This window comes from Montipora capricornis, chromosome 2, assembly GCF_036669925.1.
Source record: "Montipora capricornis isolate CH-2021 chromosome 2, ASM3666992v2, whole genome shotgun sequence".
NCBI classification, from domain to species: Eukaryota; Metazoa; Cnidaria; class Anthozoa; order Scleractinia; family Acroporidae; genus Montipora; species Montipora capricornis.
In genome coordinates this window covers 6,221,744-6,236,743 of record NC_090884.1, presented here as the reverse complement: position 1 = coordinate 6,236,743, position 15,000 = coordinate 6,221,744, and the positions used below count along the sequence as shown (strand labels likewise).

The window sequence follows — 15,000 nt, the reverse complement described above, 5'->3', positions numbered from 1 at the left end:
ATTTTAATGCAAAGATCCCCCCTAAACGTATTGCATTATTGGAATGGGAAAATGGCCAATACGTTTCTTTTGATTTCATTATCGAGCTTAAGTTTTCTAGAACCAGTTTCACCATTTTTAAGGGATGTTCTTATCAGATGGGTCATAACTACTATACTGTATCACGTAACAGCAATGTTGTAGTTTCATATGAAACACCAATTATTGATTAACAAAATGCGGCTACTATTGTGACGTAATAGGTTACTATGGAAACATGATAGCTCTCCAAAAACACCGTATATTTCGTCTTGACTTGTTTATATCTCAAAAATGAACTAGGTGACATCCATTTTTAATTTTAGAATAGTAATTAGCAGTTTGAGTCAGAACTATCAGCAAAGTTTGAAAAAATTCTTGGGAGCCAATTAGAGCTATCTTAAATTTTCGAAAAATTTAATGTAGCTCTGAATTGGCTCCCAAGAATTTTTTAAAAATTTACCGATAGTGCTATCTCAGATTGCTTATTACAATTCTACAGTAAAAAATGGGGGCCACTGAGTTCATTTTTGAGATAGCCACCTAAGTGTCCTCACCCTCTATCTTCATGAACAATACACTCGTCGCGGTATACAGATAGTTCCCGATGAATATTAGAGAGCTTTTAATTAGATTCTAGTACGAGAATGACTACGAGTACGAGATTTTCTCATAAGACAACAGTGAGCGCGCGCATTAACCAGCATCATTTTGGCGGGAAAAACGTGATGTCACCGTCATTTTAGCACGAGGTTTTGCAAAAATGTCGTCGAATCAAACAAGTCAACAACAGGATAGCAGTTTTGGCTTTTTTTGGCGAGCAGAAAGGCTCAGTTACCAGCAAGAAGAATAACTGAGCAACCTATACTGCTAACAATCTAAGAGTAAGATTAAGCGTACGGGTTATAAATTTCCTTAGCATTTTCGCTAAAAACGGGCAGTCAAAACTCGTACTCGTACTAGTTCTCGTCCTCGTCGTAGAATCTAAAGGTCCCTATTGTAAATCGAAGACTGGTTCAAGCGCAAAAGGAACAGAGTGCTTTTCGGCGCTTGGTAAATCGTCTTCTCAATCTGATTCAACATCTCGAACGACTCCCATACCGTTACTCTATCCAAACTGCTCACCTTGGCGAACACATATTTTCCTCTTTGTGCAAGATCTCTCGCAGCGCTATCAAACTCCGGCTTCAGTCGAGCGCAGTCACTGCACCTGAATGGGGAGAGTAAGGGGTTACATTACAATTACATTTTTCCCTCTGGAATTTGTCGAAATCGGTCACGTGATAGCAATATTGTTTGCTTGGTCGGCTCATATTCCACCTCGGCCCTTTCTCTTCCTACTTGTTCAGTACCACAGACAATGAAAGACATTACTTAAAATTAACGGTAATCAACCGCTTGGAAAAGGAGAATTTTGTTTCGATTTAGTATTGAGCTCTGGCTGAGGAATAGAACATTTTTCATTTTTCATGTCTTTTGGCATTAAAACCAAAAGTTCAGAAATCATGTGTTTAAAACAGTAATGGCGTGTGATTAGAAAACCACAACTCACAACTGATTAGGTTTTTGCGGAAGCTTTGTGGCAAAAGTTGTCAGGGTTTTATAAATTCCAGTTGGGTCGTTCAAAAAGAAATAGGAGTTCAGTTCTTTTTGTATCATATCTTCTATCCTATAATGTGGCCTTCTCTTTTTGCAGGCCAAGTGAGGTGACTTTAAGCTAGAGCGTTATTAGTAATTGCCATCGGTCACAAATAAGCCCATTATCCGACGGAATTTGTGGCGATGCTCTGTTGCACTCCTCTCAAATCCAGACAACGCAAATCAAATGGAAAGACTTGTCAGAAGACAAAAAAAGTCACACCTGCAGGATCAACCATGCGTGAACAGTTAACCTCCTTGCCCTCTTAATTAAACTGTTTTTCCTTTAAACTGGGAAATCCAATATCCAGCAATATTGAAATAAAACAGTCGATCGTCGTTTCATTTGTTAGCGATTCGATCTCTTGCTTTCCTTTTTTTAGGCCATTAGGCAGGGGGACAATTTGAAAATACCTGTCATGTAAACAATAAGACTTACCAAGGGGCGTAAAAATCTACCAACATTGCGTCCTTATCTTTGAGGAAGTGATCGAAATCAGCATCTGTCAACTTAAACACGGGGTCACTTGGAGCACAGAGGCTCGGTCCTACAACGGCCAAGGCGATGAGAGCTATAATCGAAAACATGGCGAAAATCTGCGAGACTCGGAAAAGTTGAGATTCTGATACGAACTTTCATTAACATTTCACGCTTCATATGTAATTTTGTTGATATCTGATTGGTTGCCAGACATCCAACAGAGCAAGGTTTTCACGGTGCATCACGTAATTTCCTAAACAAATTTCCGGATTTGATATTGTGGTGCGAAATTTTCACAAGTTGCCCGAAAGCTTTTCAAAGGAGGCGTTTCTTTTCCTTTTTATTCCATTTTAATTGTAACCGCAAAATTCAAGTCTTAAATTGAAGCTTTTGAAGTTGAAATATAGCAATTGCTTTGAGACTTTGGTCGTAAATATTTCTCCGAAATTCAATTTGTTTTTCCTTTAAATCAATATTTTACCTGCAAATGAATGTCAAAACGCCTCGTTTGTTGTCTAGAAAATCTCATTGTTGACATAAGAATCTTTGCCACTGAAAACGGGGGAATCTATCACCGTCCAATCAGAAGCAGGCGCGGAAGAACGCGAAAAATAACAACGCCTTAAATGGACAGAAATGCTGGATGAAAAGGGGGAAATGTATGGTCCCCTGTCCAATGGAAACCAAGGGCGGGAAAAAAAACGCGCCAAAAAAAGGGAGAGCTTTTCAAACAAATGTAAACATAAGGCAAACTCAGATTGAAAAATCCACAAATATAGTCGATCGTAGGAGCAGTCGTGGCTCAGTTGGCTAGTGCGCGGCTTTCGGAGCGAGAGGTCCCCGGTTCGATCCTCGGTGACTTAAACGTCTGTTTCGACTTTTCTCTGATCCATGTAGCTATAGCTTTAAATACCCGTAAAACGGAGCACTGAATGACGGAGGGGGGTAAAGGGCGCACCGTTCTGACCGTTGGCTTCCATTGATACCAGCCTCGTAGCTTTACCTTTTACCTTTTACCTTTTACCTTTTACCTTTACCTTTATCGTAAACGCGGGAAAATGTTCGCCGGTCTAGCTCTTTTGCACATGCTTAAATGTCGAGAAAAAAATCGATTCTTCGAGTGATTCTTTGAGGGTAAAGGCTCTTGCTGAAAGCTATTGGCTAAACACAGAATTATGTAGCTTATTTTCTCCTGATTATTGTGAAAAAATACAGCTATTTTCATTATCTTTGTTGATTTACAACTTTTATTAACTTTCATGTGTAAAAAACCTTTGAAACAAACACTCTTACAATGTCATTTGAACTAAACGAATCTACCCGTCAAACGGCATAAACTGTTCGCTGGACATTATCCATCTTCATTAAAATATTTGGAAACAAGAGGCACTGAACGGCAAACAACTCAAGGGTGCACTTTTCAAATGCTTTCTTACTTTTGTGTACTTAAAATCGTTTGGGATCCCCTTCCCAGATAAGTTCAACAGCTATATGTGGCGTTTCAACAGACGAAACTTTTTTAAGATTGAAATGTCACGCCAAGACAGACTCCGCAAGAGGTGGTAGCCACTTATGCCTCTTGTATAAGTATGTTACCATCACTGATACACACACGCTGCAGAACAGAGTCAGTTCAGTGGTGAGAGCAATGTGGTCTAGGATCGATTCCCGGACTCGACGGTTGGTTGCCCACTCTGCTTCCTGAGTACGCTTGTTTTCCCTTTCATCAAAAACCAGCATTTGATTTGTAAGTAGGTAGGTAAAGCACTTGTCTAAAGTGACCATTATCATTATTAGAGAGGTTTTCAATTGAGTGTCGAAAGTAATTAGCGAATTGGTTTGGTTTTGCATTACTTCACTCAGTGATTGGTTCAAAGTTCTCGCGCCACTTTTTCAACCAATCAGACGGGAAACCAAAACCAATCGTGCCTCGCGCGTGCACACTTTCCCGCGCTTTGTATCGGCTACGTGAAATTATTTCGAGTTTTGATTGGTTTACTGGATTGTCTCCGTCTTTTTTGATTGGCCAAAGTAATTACTTTGGTTTTAGTTTTACGATACTCCATTGTTATTGTTATTAGAGTTGTTTAACACTTATTTTCTATAGCTATACAGTGTTGCACTTTTCTTGTAAACGTGCTCAATTCTTCGTTTTCTTTGTTCGTGCTTTTTTTTTAATTTCATTTACTTCGTCTTGTACGGAATAGTTAAGGCAGCTTACAAAGCTACGACACCGTCTGGAACTCATGCGGGCCGAAAATGAACTTTTCTCGGTACAAATACTCCAAAATTTGTTTCGCTCAGGAGAAAACGCCGTGTCTTATGCCCAGCGTGTGTTCTTATCTCTGCGACACATCCTTTCACTTTGATTTCTGTAATACAAAGTTGGGCGTGTTGGCAGAAAAGATAAGGTGCTTTTCTAGTTTTTTCTTCGTTTCGTGATAAGGGAAACCAAGAGAATATATAATGAGGGAAGATAGTGTATCCCCCATACATGCCCTTTTCCATAGGTAATATGTCTCGAGTTATTTTTGGACCGACTCCCACGCTGTACAGAACCTAAGGGGATTAGGCAATAGCCAAAAATATTGCGGGAATGCGTTATCTGAGCGTGGGCTGTACACGCGGCATACATTCCGGCTATATGACTGGCTGTTGCCTAATCTCCTTGAGGTCTGTATAGCGTGGGAATCGATCGAAAAATAACTTGAGACATATTACCTATAGAAAAGGGCATATATAGGGGATACCATCTCTTCCCCTTTATTTTCTCTTGAGGAAACTTATGAAGCATTTGGTTTGTCTCCTGATCCACTTCCTTCGCCGTGTACTGCATCTTGAGTACCGGAACTGCGAACAGGCGAACTAAGAGACTGGGCGGCAGATCCAGAACCCGATTGGTCAGTCTTAGCCCTCTCGCCAGCAACCTCTACAGATGGAACGACAGTCGGGGTAGGCTTGGTCTTATCGCTTTCTGTGGCCACAGCGCTTTTCAGTGCGTCTTGTATAGCACTTTCGATGTCTGCTTTGAGGTCCTTGAGAGCTGCGGTATCGGTTGGTGTAACCCGATTGCTTGGCTTTTTGGGAGATGAGGGGGACGGATTTTTCTTCGGTTGACTTATCTGTGAGTTAAAGAAGGACAAACACGTTTTGATGATAAGGCTGGAAAAGCAAAGATGCAGATACTATGAAACTGAAAAAGTATGTCAACACTGGTCAAAGAATGCGTAATGCGTATAAGATTAGACTGAATTATGTTAGTACGAATTAATTATTTTTTCGTGGCCATGCTAGAGACACTTAACCTTTCCAAGTTATAAATTATTCCAGTTTTCATGTTCTCAAAGGTTTATTGCCTAGGAAATTACGTTCGCAAGTTTTCTTTTGTTGCAAGGAGTGGAGTTCTATAATTGGAATTAACTTTCACGCTATGACAATCCTGTCGTCCTATTTATCTTTATTTTATAGTTATTTTACTTGGCAAATTTGACAAATTTTGGTCTTTAAAAAATCGCAAACTTAAATGTGACTGGCAAAATTTGGCCGGCATAAGAGTTCTCTAATAGGCTTGCAACAAATAGCCACTATTTTTACGTGTCTTGCAATAATCTTTAGCTAGTAGAACTAAATTGACGTACCTTTGGTGCGACATAGACTTGTTGCACTGGTTTAGCAAGTGTTCCTTGATGGAATTGTTGTGGTTGTTGGTGATGTGCTTGTTGGTTTAACTGCTGCTGCCGCTCTTTCTGTGGCTGTTGTTGTTGTGAAGATTGCAGTTGTTGTTGTTGTTGTTGTTGTTGGTGCTGCTGCTGCTCCTGCTGACGATATTGTTGCTCCCGAAGTTGTTGTTGTTGACGTTGTTGGCGCTGTGTCTGTTGGTTGAACATTTGCTGCTGCTGCTGGAGAAGTTGTTGCTGCTTAAGTTGTTGTTGTTGTTGTTGTTTGTAATACTGTGCTGCCTGGTAGTTTACCCGCGCTTTTACGGGCTGTTTGTTGTATGCAGAATTTCTAACCCTCGCGGGACGATGCGCAGGTCTTCGGTGCTTGTCGTGGTGACGTTTCCCGCCGTCTCCTGTTTTACTCCTATAGTACGGACTAGCGGCTGGCATCGGATAACCGTATGGATTGGCATACTGGATATAAGGTGCCTGGGGATAGGCGCGATTAATCTGCACATTCTGTGCTGCTATAGCCTCAGGGCGGTAGTATCCGCGGTAGGTTTGTGGCTGAGCAAATGCATTCGTACCTGGCCGAGGTGGCTGAGTAACCGCTCCAGCAAAATTTTGAGGCACTGGGCCTACTCTTGCCTTGTTTACTGCCAACAGTTTCCGTCTGTATTCGTCTAGTCGCCGCTGGTAATTCTTGTAAGCCGCGATCATTTTTAGCTTGGATCTGTATATATCCAAAGAAGCTAAGCTGCCAAATTTGGACTGCAGGGAGTCTGGGCTCGCCTGCTGCACGGGAGGAGCGTTTCCAAGAAACGCAGCAACATGTGGAGGAGTCTGCGCATGTGCAGAAGAGCCATAAAAGGAGGCCATGAGCGAAGGGTGCTTCGCATTTGTGTTGGCCAGGGCGGGAGAGTGGAACGAGGTAGCATGGTGCGAGGCTATCATTGGAAGATGAGGTTTGTAACTACTCGCTTGATTCAGCGTTGCTGGCCTGGTCGCTTCAGTTGTCAGGGGAGTATTTTGGCTCACTGTTGATGCTACAGAATCTACGTACTGCATCAAGGAACCTAAAGAAACCAAACGACGGTAACATTGTCTCAGCAAGCAAAATTGGTGGACAAGCACCCGTTGATGTGGAATTACTGACCTCTATCTCTTTGTCCAACGTAGTCTCCGACATATTGACCATATTTGAAGAGCTTCATAGTCGGATAGCCTTCAATCTTAAAACGTCGACACAGTTCTTTTCCATCATTCTCGCAATCCACCTATTAAATGTGACAAAACAACTTTGAGGAAGATGACTTTTTTTATTAGGAAAATCATCCCCTTCATTTTCCCTGTTGAAGACTTTCTCCAGTGATTTTCCTGTGCAACAATTCTGGTATTTTTTATTGAAGAATTGAAAAAAATGACTTCCAACATGACTGACAACAAGTTGGGTGACTTCTACCTCTTCCCCAGGCGTCCGGTTTTGATCGAATCAACCGTGGCAGACAGAGCGTAGAGTCAAACTTACGTGACAATCGCGTGACGCCAGTGTGACAACTTCCATGAAAATAGTGAACAAGTACTCACCTTTCCGAAAACATACTGATGCTTTGTGGCAAGTAGGTCTGCTGCAGCGTCTAGTTCTGGATTTAGCTGCTGGCAATGAGGGCACCTCAGGAGAGGATATTATTTATTGTTAGATTTAAATTTTTAAAGTTTTATGCTGTTTGGAAATAAAAAAAGAAGTTATCCATGTTCACTGAAATATGTGCATAAAAAAGTTCCGCAAAACACTGTCAGAAACGCCGATTTCATTACTGGATACTTGCTACTCAATTTACATCCTGAACTATTTGGAATAATAGCGAAATGAGTTTAGGAGAACTTCCCTGCAGTCGTTGACGAAGTTCTAACTTCGTTTCTTCATCCCAAGGCAGCATATCCTACTCATGTTAGTCTGTCGTGGGTTTGTATCAGTGACCAATCCGTTGTAAAATTAATCGCGCTCAAACAAATTCAGTGATCTCTCCAGAAACCATTCACCCCAACTATTATTTTCAATAAACTTAACAGTCTTATGCACAAACCTAACCCTGATCGTGTTTAAGACCTATTTTATAGCATCTTTGTCAAAGAATGATCCAAGTTTGACTCCTATCTCAGAGATGTAGGGCGTTGCCTCTATCTGCGGAGGAGTTTTTTTGTACATGTTTTTCTCTTTTGAACCCAAGCAATTAAGAAACTTAACATTGAGATCACAAGTTGATTTACAATAAGCAAGGATTTTAGTTAATCGAGTGAAATTCTATGAAATCTTTGAGATCGATCTTTCATGAAATCTGCCAGCGAAAAGAAATTGTGCTGGGACAACGAAAAGTAATCACAGTTTTGCTCAGACAAACAGAATAAGTCAAGCATGAAGTTTTGTACTTGTAAAATGTCAATATTTGAAACTCACCAGGGTGCGAAAAAGTCCACAAGCATAACGTCTTTATCCCGTATGTAACCTTCAAAATCTTGTTCATTGAGTCGGTATACATTTGTCGAGCCGAGAGAGAAAGGTGAGCCACAAAGAGTTAGGAGAATAACAAAGGACAGCATTTTCAAGTGATAATTCATATAATCAGTGCAGACTTCTTATTTCTTCCGGGAGATATAATCTTACCTTCAGTTTCATGCATCTCTATTGGTTTATTGCTCGTTGGTCATAACTTATTTATAGTAAATTACCTGAAGTCAAACAACCAGTCGTTCGAGACGAGAAAAGTTATATTTGATTGCTTGGAAAATACACACACCCTTTTGTTATCTATGATCAAAATATTTGTTTTATTTTATTTACCCAAACAGCGAAAAATACAGGTGAAATGTTACCACCAATTGGGAGTGATGCCAAAACAAACGCCAAAGTTGTCTTCTGGTTTTGACAAGTACTTGAATCATCGACTGAGTAGAGATATTGACCTGTTGCCAGATGACACGGCATTGCTTTCATCAGAGATGCTATGCAGGGTTTTTCAGACTAGGACAACGTTGATATAAGTGTATGATTTGAGGGCAGAGGGGTCTTACTGCAGTTGCTATGGCAACGCTATTGACAGCCTTATTGGGATCCCAAAAATGAGATGTCTTAAATTTTCATCGAAGTTATCTGGTTAATTGTTTACAAATACTTCATACAGCCTCTTTATGTTATACATTTTAACTGAATACTTAAATCGGTAAAATTATATTGTCCGATGGTTTACCATTCTACCAAAGGTTCGGGAAATTTCGGATCAAAATTAAATGGAACCGTCCATTTCGGCTTGGTGTGAACGAGATATTTGGGACTCTCTGTAGGTGGTCCCGAATTACCGGGCCGACCATTCCAATCAAAATATGGCGTTCCATTTAACCAAATCGTTGTTCCTTCACGGTCTTTATGCTCAAAAAAAGTTCACCTGACACTCTCCAAGTGGCTGGTGTCCTGGGTCGGGTTTGTCAACTGGAATGTACCGTAACACAAGCGTGTGACAGAGGGTGCTTTCTATTAAAGTTTTAGTTAAAATTTCGACAGTTTCATGTGGCGAATGGAACAGTATTTTAGCCGTTCGAAACCAATGACATCAATGAGTTTTGCCTCAATATGTTGAAGTAAATGAAATAGCAGCTGTACTCGAGGAGGACCACCTTTGATTCCGGAATATTTTCCTTCCATTCGATTCCTTACCCTGTGTTTTCGAAACTTTGGGTCGAATGGAAAACGCCCAAGTTATTTTCAGATTGCTATTTCCCGCGTTAATTCAAAAGTTAATTCATGCACTTGTGGCGTTAGCGAAGACATCTTACATTGATTAGCTAAGCTAGCAATGCATGATGGGAGAAGCCGTCCTGAATATCGATTATAATGCCCACAGTCAACAAAGCTATGTGAGTTAAAAGTTCCTATCATTGGCCCCTGGTCGTACCATGCACGTGGAATTCCCGTCTGTTTCTTTTAATGGAAAGCACCCAGAGCTTCGAGGAACCTTTATCAACGTCCAAAACTGAAAAACATTGTACTAGCACGCAACGGTAGGACTTTCGCGTTTCCTTCCAAAACATGGAAAAAGAAAATTCGTCAAACCTCCTGGTATCGACAACACGTCAATAGATAGTTCTTTTGGCAGCCAGCTGCATCTCGGTAAGTTTCTCTTGGCATTGACATTGGATTTAAAACTAAAAGCGTTTTGTTTTTTGTTGATTTTTACAAGATTTGCGAGTCATAAATACGTAAGAGACAAAACTGTATGTGGAAAGTATGTTGCCATGGCAACCGAAAAGCATTTCTATATCAAAGCATTTCTTTGTCACGTTTTCTTCATCACACCCAGAAAATACTCAAAACAGGCCTTAGGTGTAATTTCTTTTAGTTTGAGAAAATGTCTTTCATATGCCTCCTAAATGCTTTTGAAGATTATTGCTGAGAGGACTACCGGAAAGGCATTTGCATCTCCTGCAGAGCTCGGAGGAGAATAGTTGTTTTAGTAGAAACTAAAACAGTGAGATAATACAGTTTTATATTCTACTTTTATTGGCGAAATGTACATGCAATACAGTAAATACCCGCGCGTTTAAGTACGCAGATTTTTCCAAGTTAGGCTAAATAGTTCTTATAAAAATGATATTCCAAGGCCGTAGCAAAGGCCCGTTTCTCGAAAGTCCCGAAAACGTTTCGGGCCCGAAAAGCCATTTGTGAAACTGCCAACAGCTTGTTTTGGAAAGCCGATCTTTTAATATGTTTTCAAGACAACTAAAAGAAACATATCTGTGAAGTTTGACGAATTAAATGCTCTCCGTTCTCGAGTTACCAAGAGAATTGTGACACCCGAAAATGGCCCGTAAAGTTTCGGGACTTTTGATAAACTCCCCCCAGGCCCGGAATAACTGAGGTGGCACAAAGATTTTAAGCAACTTGTATTTTGAAATTTTGGGGTTTGGGGTTCGGAGGACGCATTGGACGGGTGTAAGCCCCTTCTTTGTAGGGGGGGACTGGGGGCATGGGTGTGACACCCCCTCCCCCTAATGAAAATACTTAAAAACGAAACACCAGAAAGTGTATTTTCCAGCATGTTGGGCCTTTAAATTTCAGGGCAATGATTGCTTGGCTGATTTCGTCTATCTCCAAGTAGAGGTAACTGGAAACCAACTGCTTCAATAGACCCAACAGCAGCATCATCCTGGCCGCTCTCAGAACTCCACTCTGGTATATCTACAGCAGAAGACTTTCTACTTTCTAATCCTCGATGTTCGCCTTATTATCTTGGGGCCTTACCCAGGATAAGAGTGACTTCTGCTTGGATTATCGGGGTTTTTGAGAGGACATTGCTCAGTTAAGATCATGTTCCACAGACGAATCCAGTGATAAAGAGAGTGAGTCGCCTCGATGTCAAGACGATTTGACACATTTATATTTTTGTTGCATTTCTCGTTTGCTGTAATTTTTAGCTGGTTTTTTTCTGTAGGTTTGCATCACCGAATAAAAGAAATAAAATATGAACTGGGGAAATGGTACTGTAATTAAAGTTTATCAGGAATGATTCTATCCGGAATTATTGACATCTTGTTGTTTCAAACCTCTGTAAGAAGAAATTATATTCTTGTGTGCTGTAAATTCTCGGGGAAAAATGTGGAGGGGCACGGCCCCCCCCCCCCCCCCCCCGGCCCCTCCCCTTGCTACGGCCCTGTATTCACAGTAGTTTTAGGCTATCTAGGTTCTTAAATTGGTTCTTATTTCCACAAGATATCTCCTCTACGACAAGTGGCTGTGAGAGACATGTAATTTTCTTGATACTTGCAGTAATAACCATAAAGCAAAACTGCAACTTATTTTGTTCTGTACACGTATGTCGTCGATGTTCTGGATATGATATAAAACTATAACATCTAAAATGTATAGGCTTGCGAAGCCTAAAGCAAAAAGGTCTATTTGCAATCAAACAATACGGGCCAGAACTCTCAAAATTCGCATGACAAATCAAAGTCGTTGTTCCAGTTGCCTGACTTTTTCAGTCATTTTCTATAATCAGAACCTGTTTAATTTTAAAATTTTCGGCTAACAAGGTTCTTATGTATTAGTATAAACTAATACTCGTCGATCATATTTACTTGTTTGATGTATACTGAAATACTAAAACAAGGCAGTGATAGAACTAGGCAAGTAACTGCTGATATTTTGTTTATTGTTAAAGACAAGATAAAAATTTACAGTACAGTTTCCTAAGGAAAAGCGTTCCAATCATTTGTTCGCGGGAAGAAACAATACACGTATGGACAAGTAACCCATGTTTGAGCGCTTTATCATTTTCCTTTTAGTTAAGACGTTCTAGTAATAGACCACTTTCGGTATATTAAAATTCAGTCCTAAACAAAAGGCATCATCTCGAGGCTCTGGGAATAAATATAAGGATTTGTATGAGTTTATTCCCCAGAGCCTCGAGATGATGTCTTTTGTTTAGGATTGAATTTTAATACACCGAAAGTGGGCTATTGCGAGTACTCTTGAGGCAACAAAATGATCCTTAATTTTAAGGCCGTATTCCACAACCGCGTGCGGTCTTGCATGTTATTTCCGAATTCAACATGGCAAAGGCGAGGTTAGATCTCGTCGGTTCTTCTTGAATGTTCATTCAGTAACAGGAAATGTGGAAGACATGGAATGATTTGTTGAGCTTTGGCGATGGAACTACTGCAGGAAATTTTGGAAACAACACCTAAGGCCGCGCGTGGTTGTGGGATAAGGAGTTAAAATTTTTCTTCCCAATCCTCCAAATCACGTCACCAGATCATCTGGTTGACCAAGGATGGACAGCATCGTTTACCCAAATCAAAAAAGAGCGCGAACCCTTGCACCTTAACTTTTTGTTGGAAACAGATAGCAAATGCTTGGACTTAATTGGACACTTCTTGGTGGATATCACAACTGGGCGTGCATTTCTGAACACAAGTGATTGATGCCAAATTACAAACATGCAGTATTGACTTTTAATGTTACGTCTTCATCTACATGTTCCAATACTGAACATCGAATCTGGCGCTCTACGCACTATTGGTCCTCTATCCTGGTTGGCTTAAGCGTAATATGTGTCAGCATCAAATTGTATTATTCCCGTTTTCGTCTTCTCGTCCTTATGCGTTGCTTTTTTGGGAGGATTCAGGAGATCTGGGCAACCTTCTTTGTCGGGTTTCTGAACACATTCGACGTACTTCTGAATGTGTTCCTGAAGAAAATCAAGAGGCGAAGATCCTTGAGAAAGGACCTGGCAGGATAAGAAGAGAAGTGACAAGACAGAGGGTAAGAATGGGACTGATTAATGAAAACATGAAGGGCGCCGAAATATCCCACGGAAACCCTGGACAGGTCCACCTGGTGAAACTGTTTGGTTACCCTTGTAAATTCCTGCCGCGTACAGTTGAGATTGCCAAATGTGTTGGTCTGTACTGAAATTTTTTTCTAAAGTGCTAGTATTTCAACCGAGGTTGCAATTTTTTCAACCAAAAACGTTTATGTACACGGAGCTATTCAGCCATGACACGAAATAAGCACGATAAGAGGAAAGAACTTTTGCATATATATTATTAACTAGAAATCGCATGATTTATCGAGTCATGCAAGCACTACAAAAATTATTGCACTCGCCCGTTTGTTAGACTTTGAAATAATAAAATTACCCACACTAATTGTTACTTTTTTTTTTGGAAAAACTAGAAGTCCTCCCTTGAAAGCTAGATATTTACATTCTTTCCCAACTTTTTCCTTAGTCTGCTTAAAAGAATCAAGATAGCGACCAATGGGCCCTTTGCAGGATAGTGATCACATGGTACAAATCCGCCATACTGGGACGCAAATTGCGCACTGGGACATCTAAAACAAAGCTAGTTAATCTAAATTTTCTTTGTTTTAGATGTCCCAATGGGCAATTTGCATCCCAGTATGGCGGTTTTGTACCATGTGATCACTATCCTGCAAAGGGCCCATTAATCTCGCGATGAAAATACTAAATGAGGCTCGGCTAAAACTTGATTCGCTTTATCGCAAGATATTAGCTACCATACCATCTAATTTATCTTACTTTGTGCGATTTTAAACTTTTCCTTCAAACCTCAACTGTAAATGAACATTACCTGGTAATGGAAATCTTTAAGGTTGAATTCTTTACCCAAGGTGTCATATGCCATTTTTCTAGCCTCCATAATCCGTAATCTTCCAACCATATAAGCTGTTGCCTGACCTGGCCAGTCTTGGTAGCGAGTCACCTGGTATGACAGAAAAATGAAAATTGAAGCTTTTCTTCTTTAATTGTCTAACTTATATAATTGTATAACTGTATAAAGCATACTGTCGATAGTAAGTAATTACGCGATTGCAATTGCTACGCTTAGCGATTAGTTTAAAATCACGGGCCAGTTTTTCAACCAATAAAAAGGAACATCAAAACCAATCGCAACATTTTCCCCCGCTTTGAGCAAGTTACATGGAGTTGCTACGAATTTGGATTGGATCATCGCGCTGTTTGCTCCTGCTGTGATTGATCGAAGTAATTGCTTTGGTATTTGTTTTACGAGACTCAGTTGCAAATGGTGAAAAACGACTGAAGAAAAGTATCTCTTTTCTCGTTGTTGACTCGGAAATGCTCGGAAAAATCCGAGTGATCCTCGTACCTTCAGCCTTCCGATTATGAGTTCATATCATCGGCTCTACCACTGAGCTAACTCGTGGAAGCCAGGCCATTAACAACTAGATTCATGTGACAGGTGTCCCCGTTTTCTGCTAGGAATGAAGTTGTCTGAATAGTGCATTATTGTAATGAAGGCCGCAGGGTTTTCGTTTGAGGCCGCTGGCCGGACGTTGGTTGTTTACCATTTCACGTCCGGTACTTTGATACTATGTAAATTTGTAAATTTGGTGGCTTCTGTTTTTTTTCCTTTTTCCTTTTTTGTTTCTTTTTGGACTTGTATATATCTCAGGAAGCCATTGGCTGAGGAAACACAATTCAATCACCACAATAAACCCTTCAAACTAACAAGAAGTCACATTGCCTTATTTTGCTTACCAAACGAAATACAGTAAACACTCCGCGCAGATAAGAACACTTTTTTTCAGGTTTAAGGCTGATCGAGTTCTTATTTGAGGAGTGCTTAGAGAGAAATCAGCCTGAAGTGTTCTTAAAATGTTCTTAAAAT

General features: G+C 40.3%; 2 protein-coding genes across 2 annotated transcripts in view; both read right to left on the bottom strand.

Annotated features, from left to right (window-relative positions):
* Window positions 1–8,405, bottom strand: part of LOC138032904 (uncharacterized) — a 9,982-nt gene extending 1,577 nt beyond the window's left edge. Inside the window, exons 1-7 of the mRNA XM_068880620.1 lie at window positions 8,255–8,405; window positions 7,384–7,468; window positions 6,953–7,073; window positions 5,776–6,872; window positions 4,930–5,259; window positions 2,096–2,289; window positions 1,144–1,228 (exon numbers count right to left, since the gene is read on the bottom strand). Coding sequence (XP_068736721.1) covers window positions 1,144–1,228; window positions 2,096–2,289; window positions 4,930–5,259; window positions 5,776–6,872; window positions 6,953–7,073; window positions 7,384–7,468; window positions 8,255–8,397 — 2,055 coding nt within the window. The 5' untranslated portion in view covers window positions 8,398–8,405. The remainder of the gene's footprint in view (window positions 1–1,143; window positions 1,229–2,095; window positions 2,290–4,929; window positions 5,260–5,775; window positions 6,873–6,952; window positions 7,074–7,383; window positions 7,469–8,254) is intronic.
* Window positions 8,406–11,978: 3,573 nt separating this feature from the next.
* The window catches only part of LOC138038631 (uncharacterized), a 22,308-nt gene continuing 19,286 nt past the window's right edge, over window positions 11,979–15,000 (bottom strand). Inside the window, exons 8-9 of the mRNA XM_068884618.1 lie at window positions 13,942–14,073; window positions 11,979–13,076 (exon numbers count right to left, since the gene is read on the bottom strand). Coding sequence (XP_068740719.1) covers window positions 12,888–13,076; window positions 13,942–14,073 — 321 coding nt within the window. The 3' untranslated portion in view covers window positions 11,979–12,887. The remainder of the gene's footprint in view (window positions 13,077–13,941; window positions 14,074–15,000) is intronic.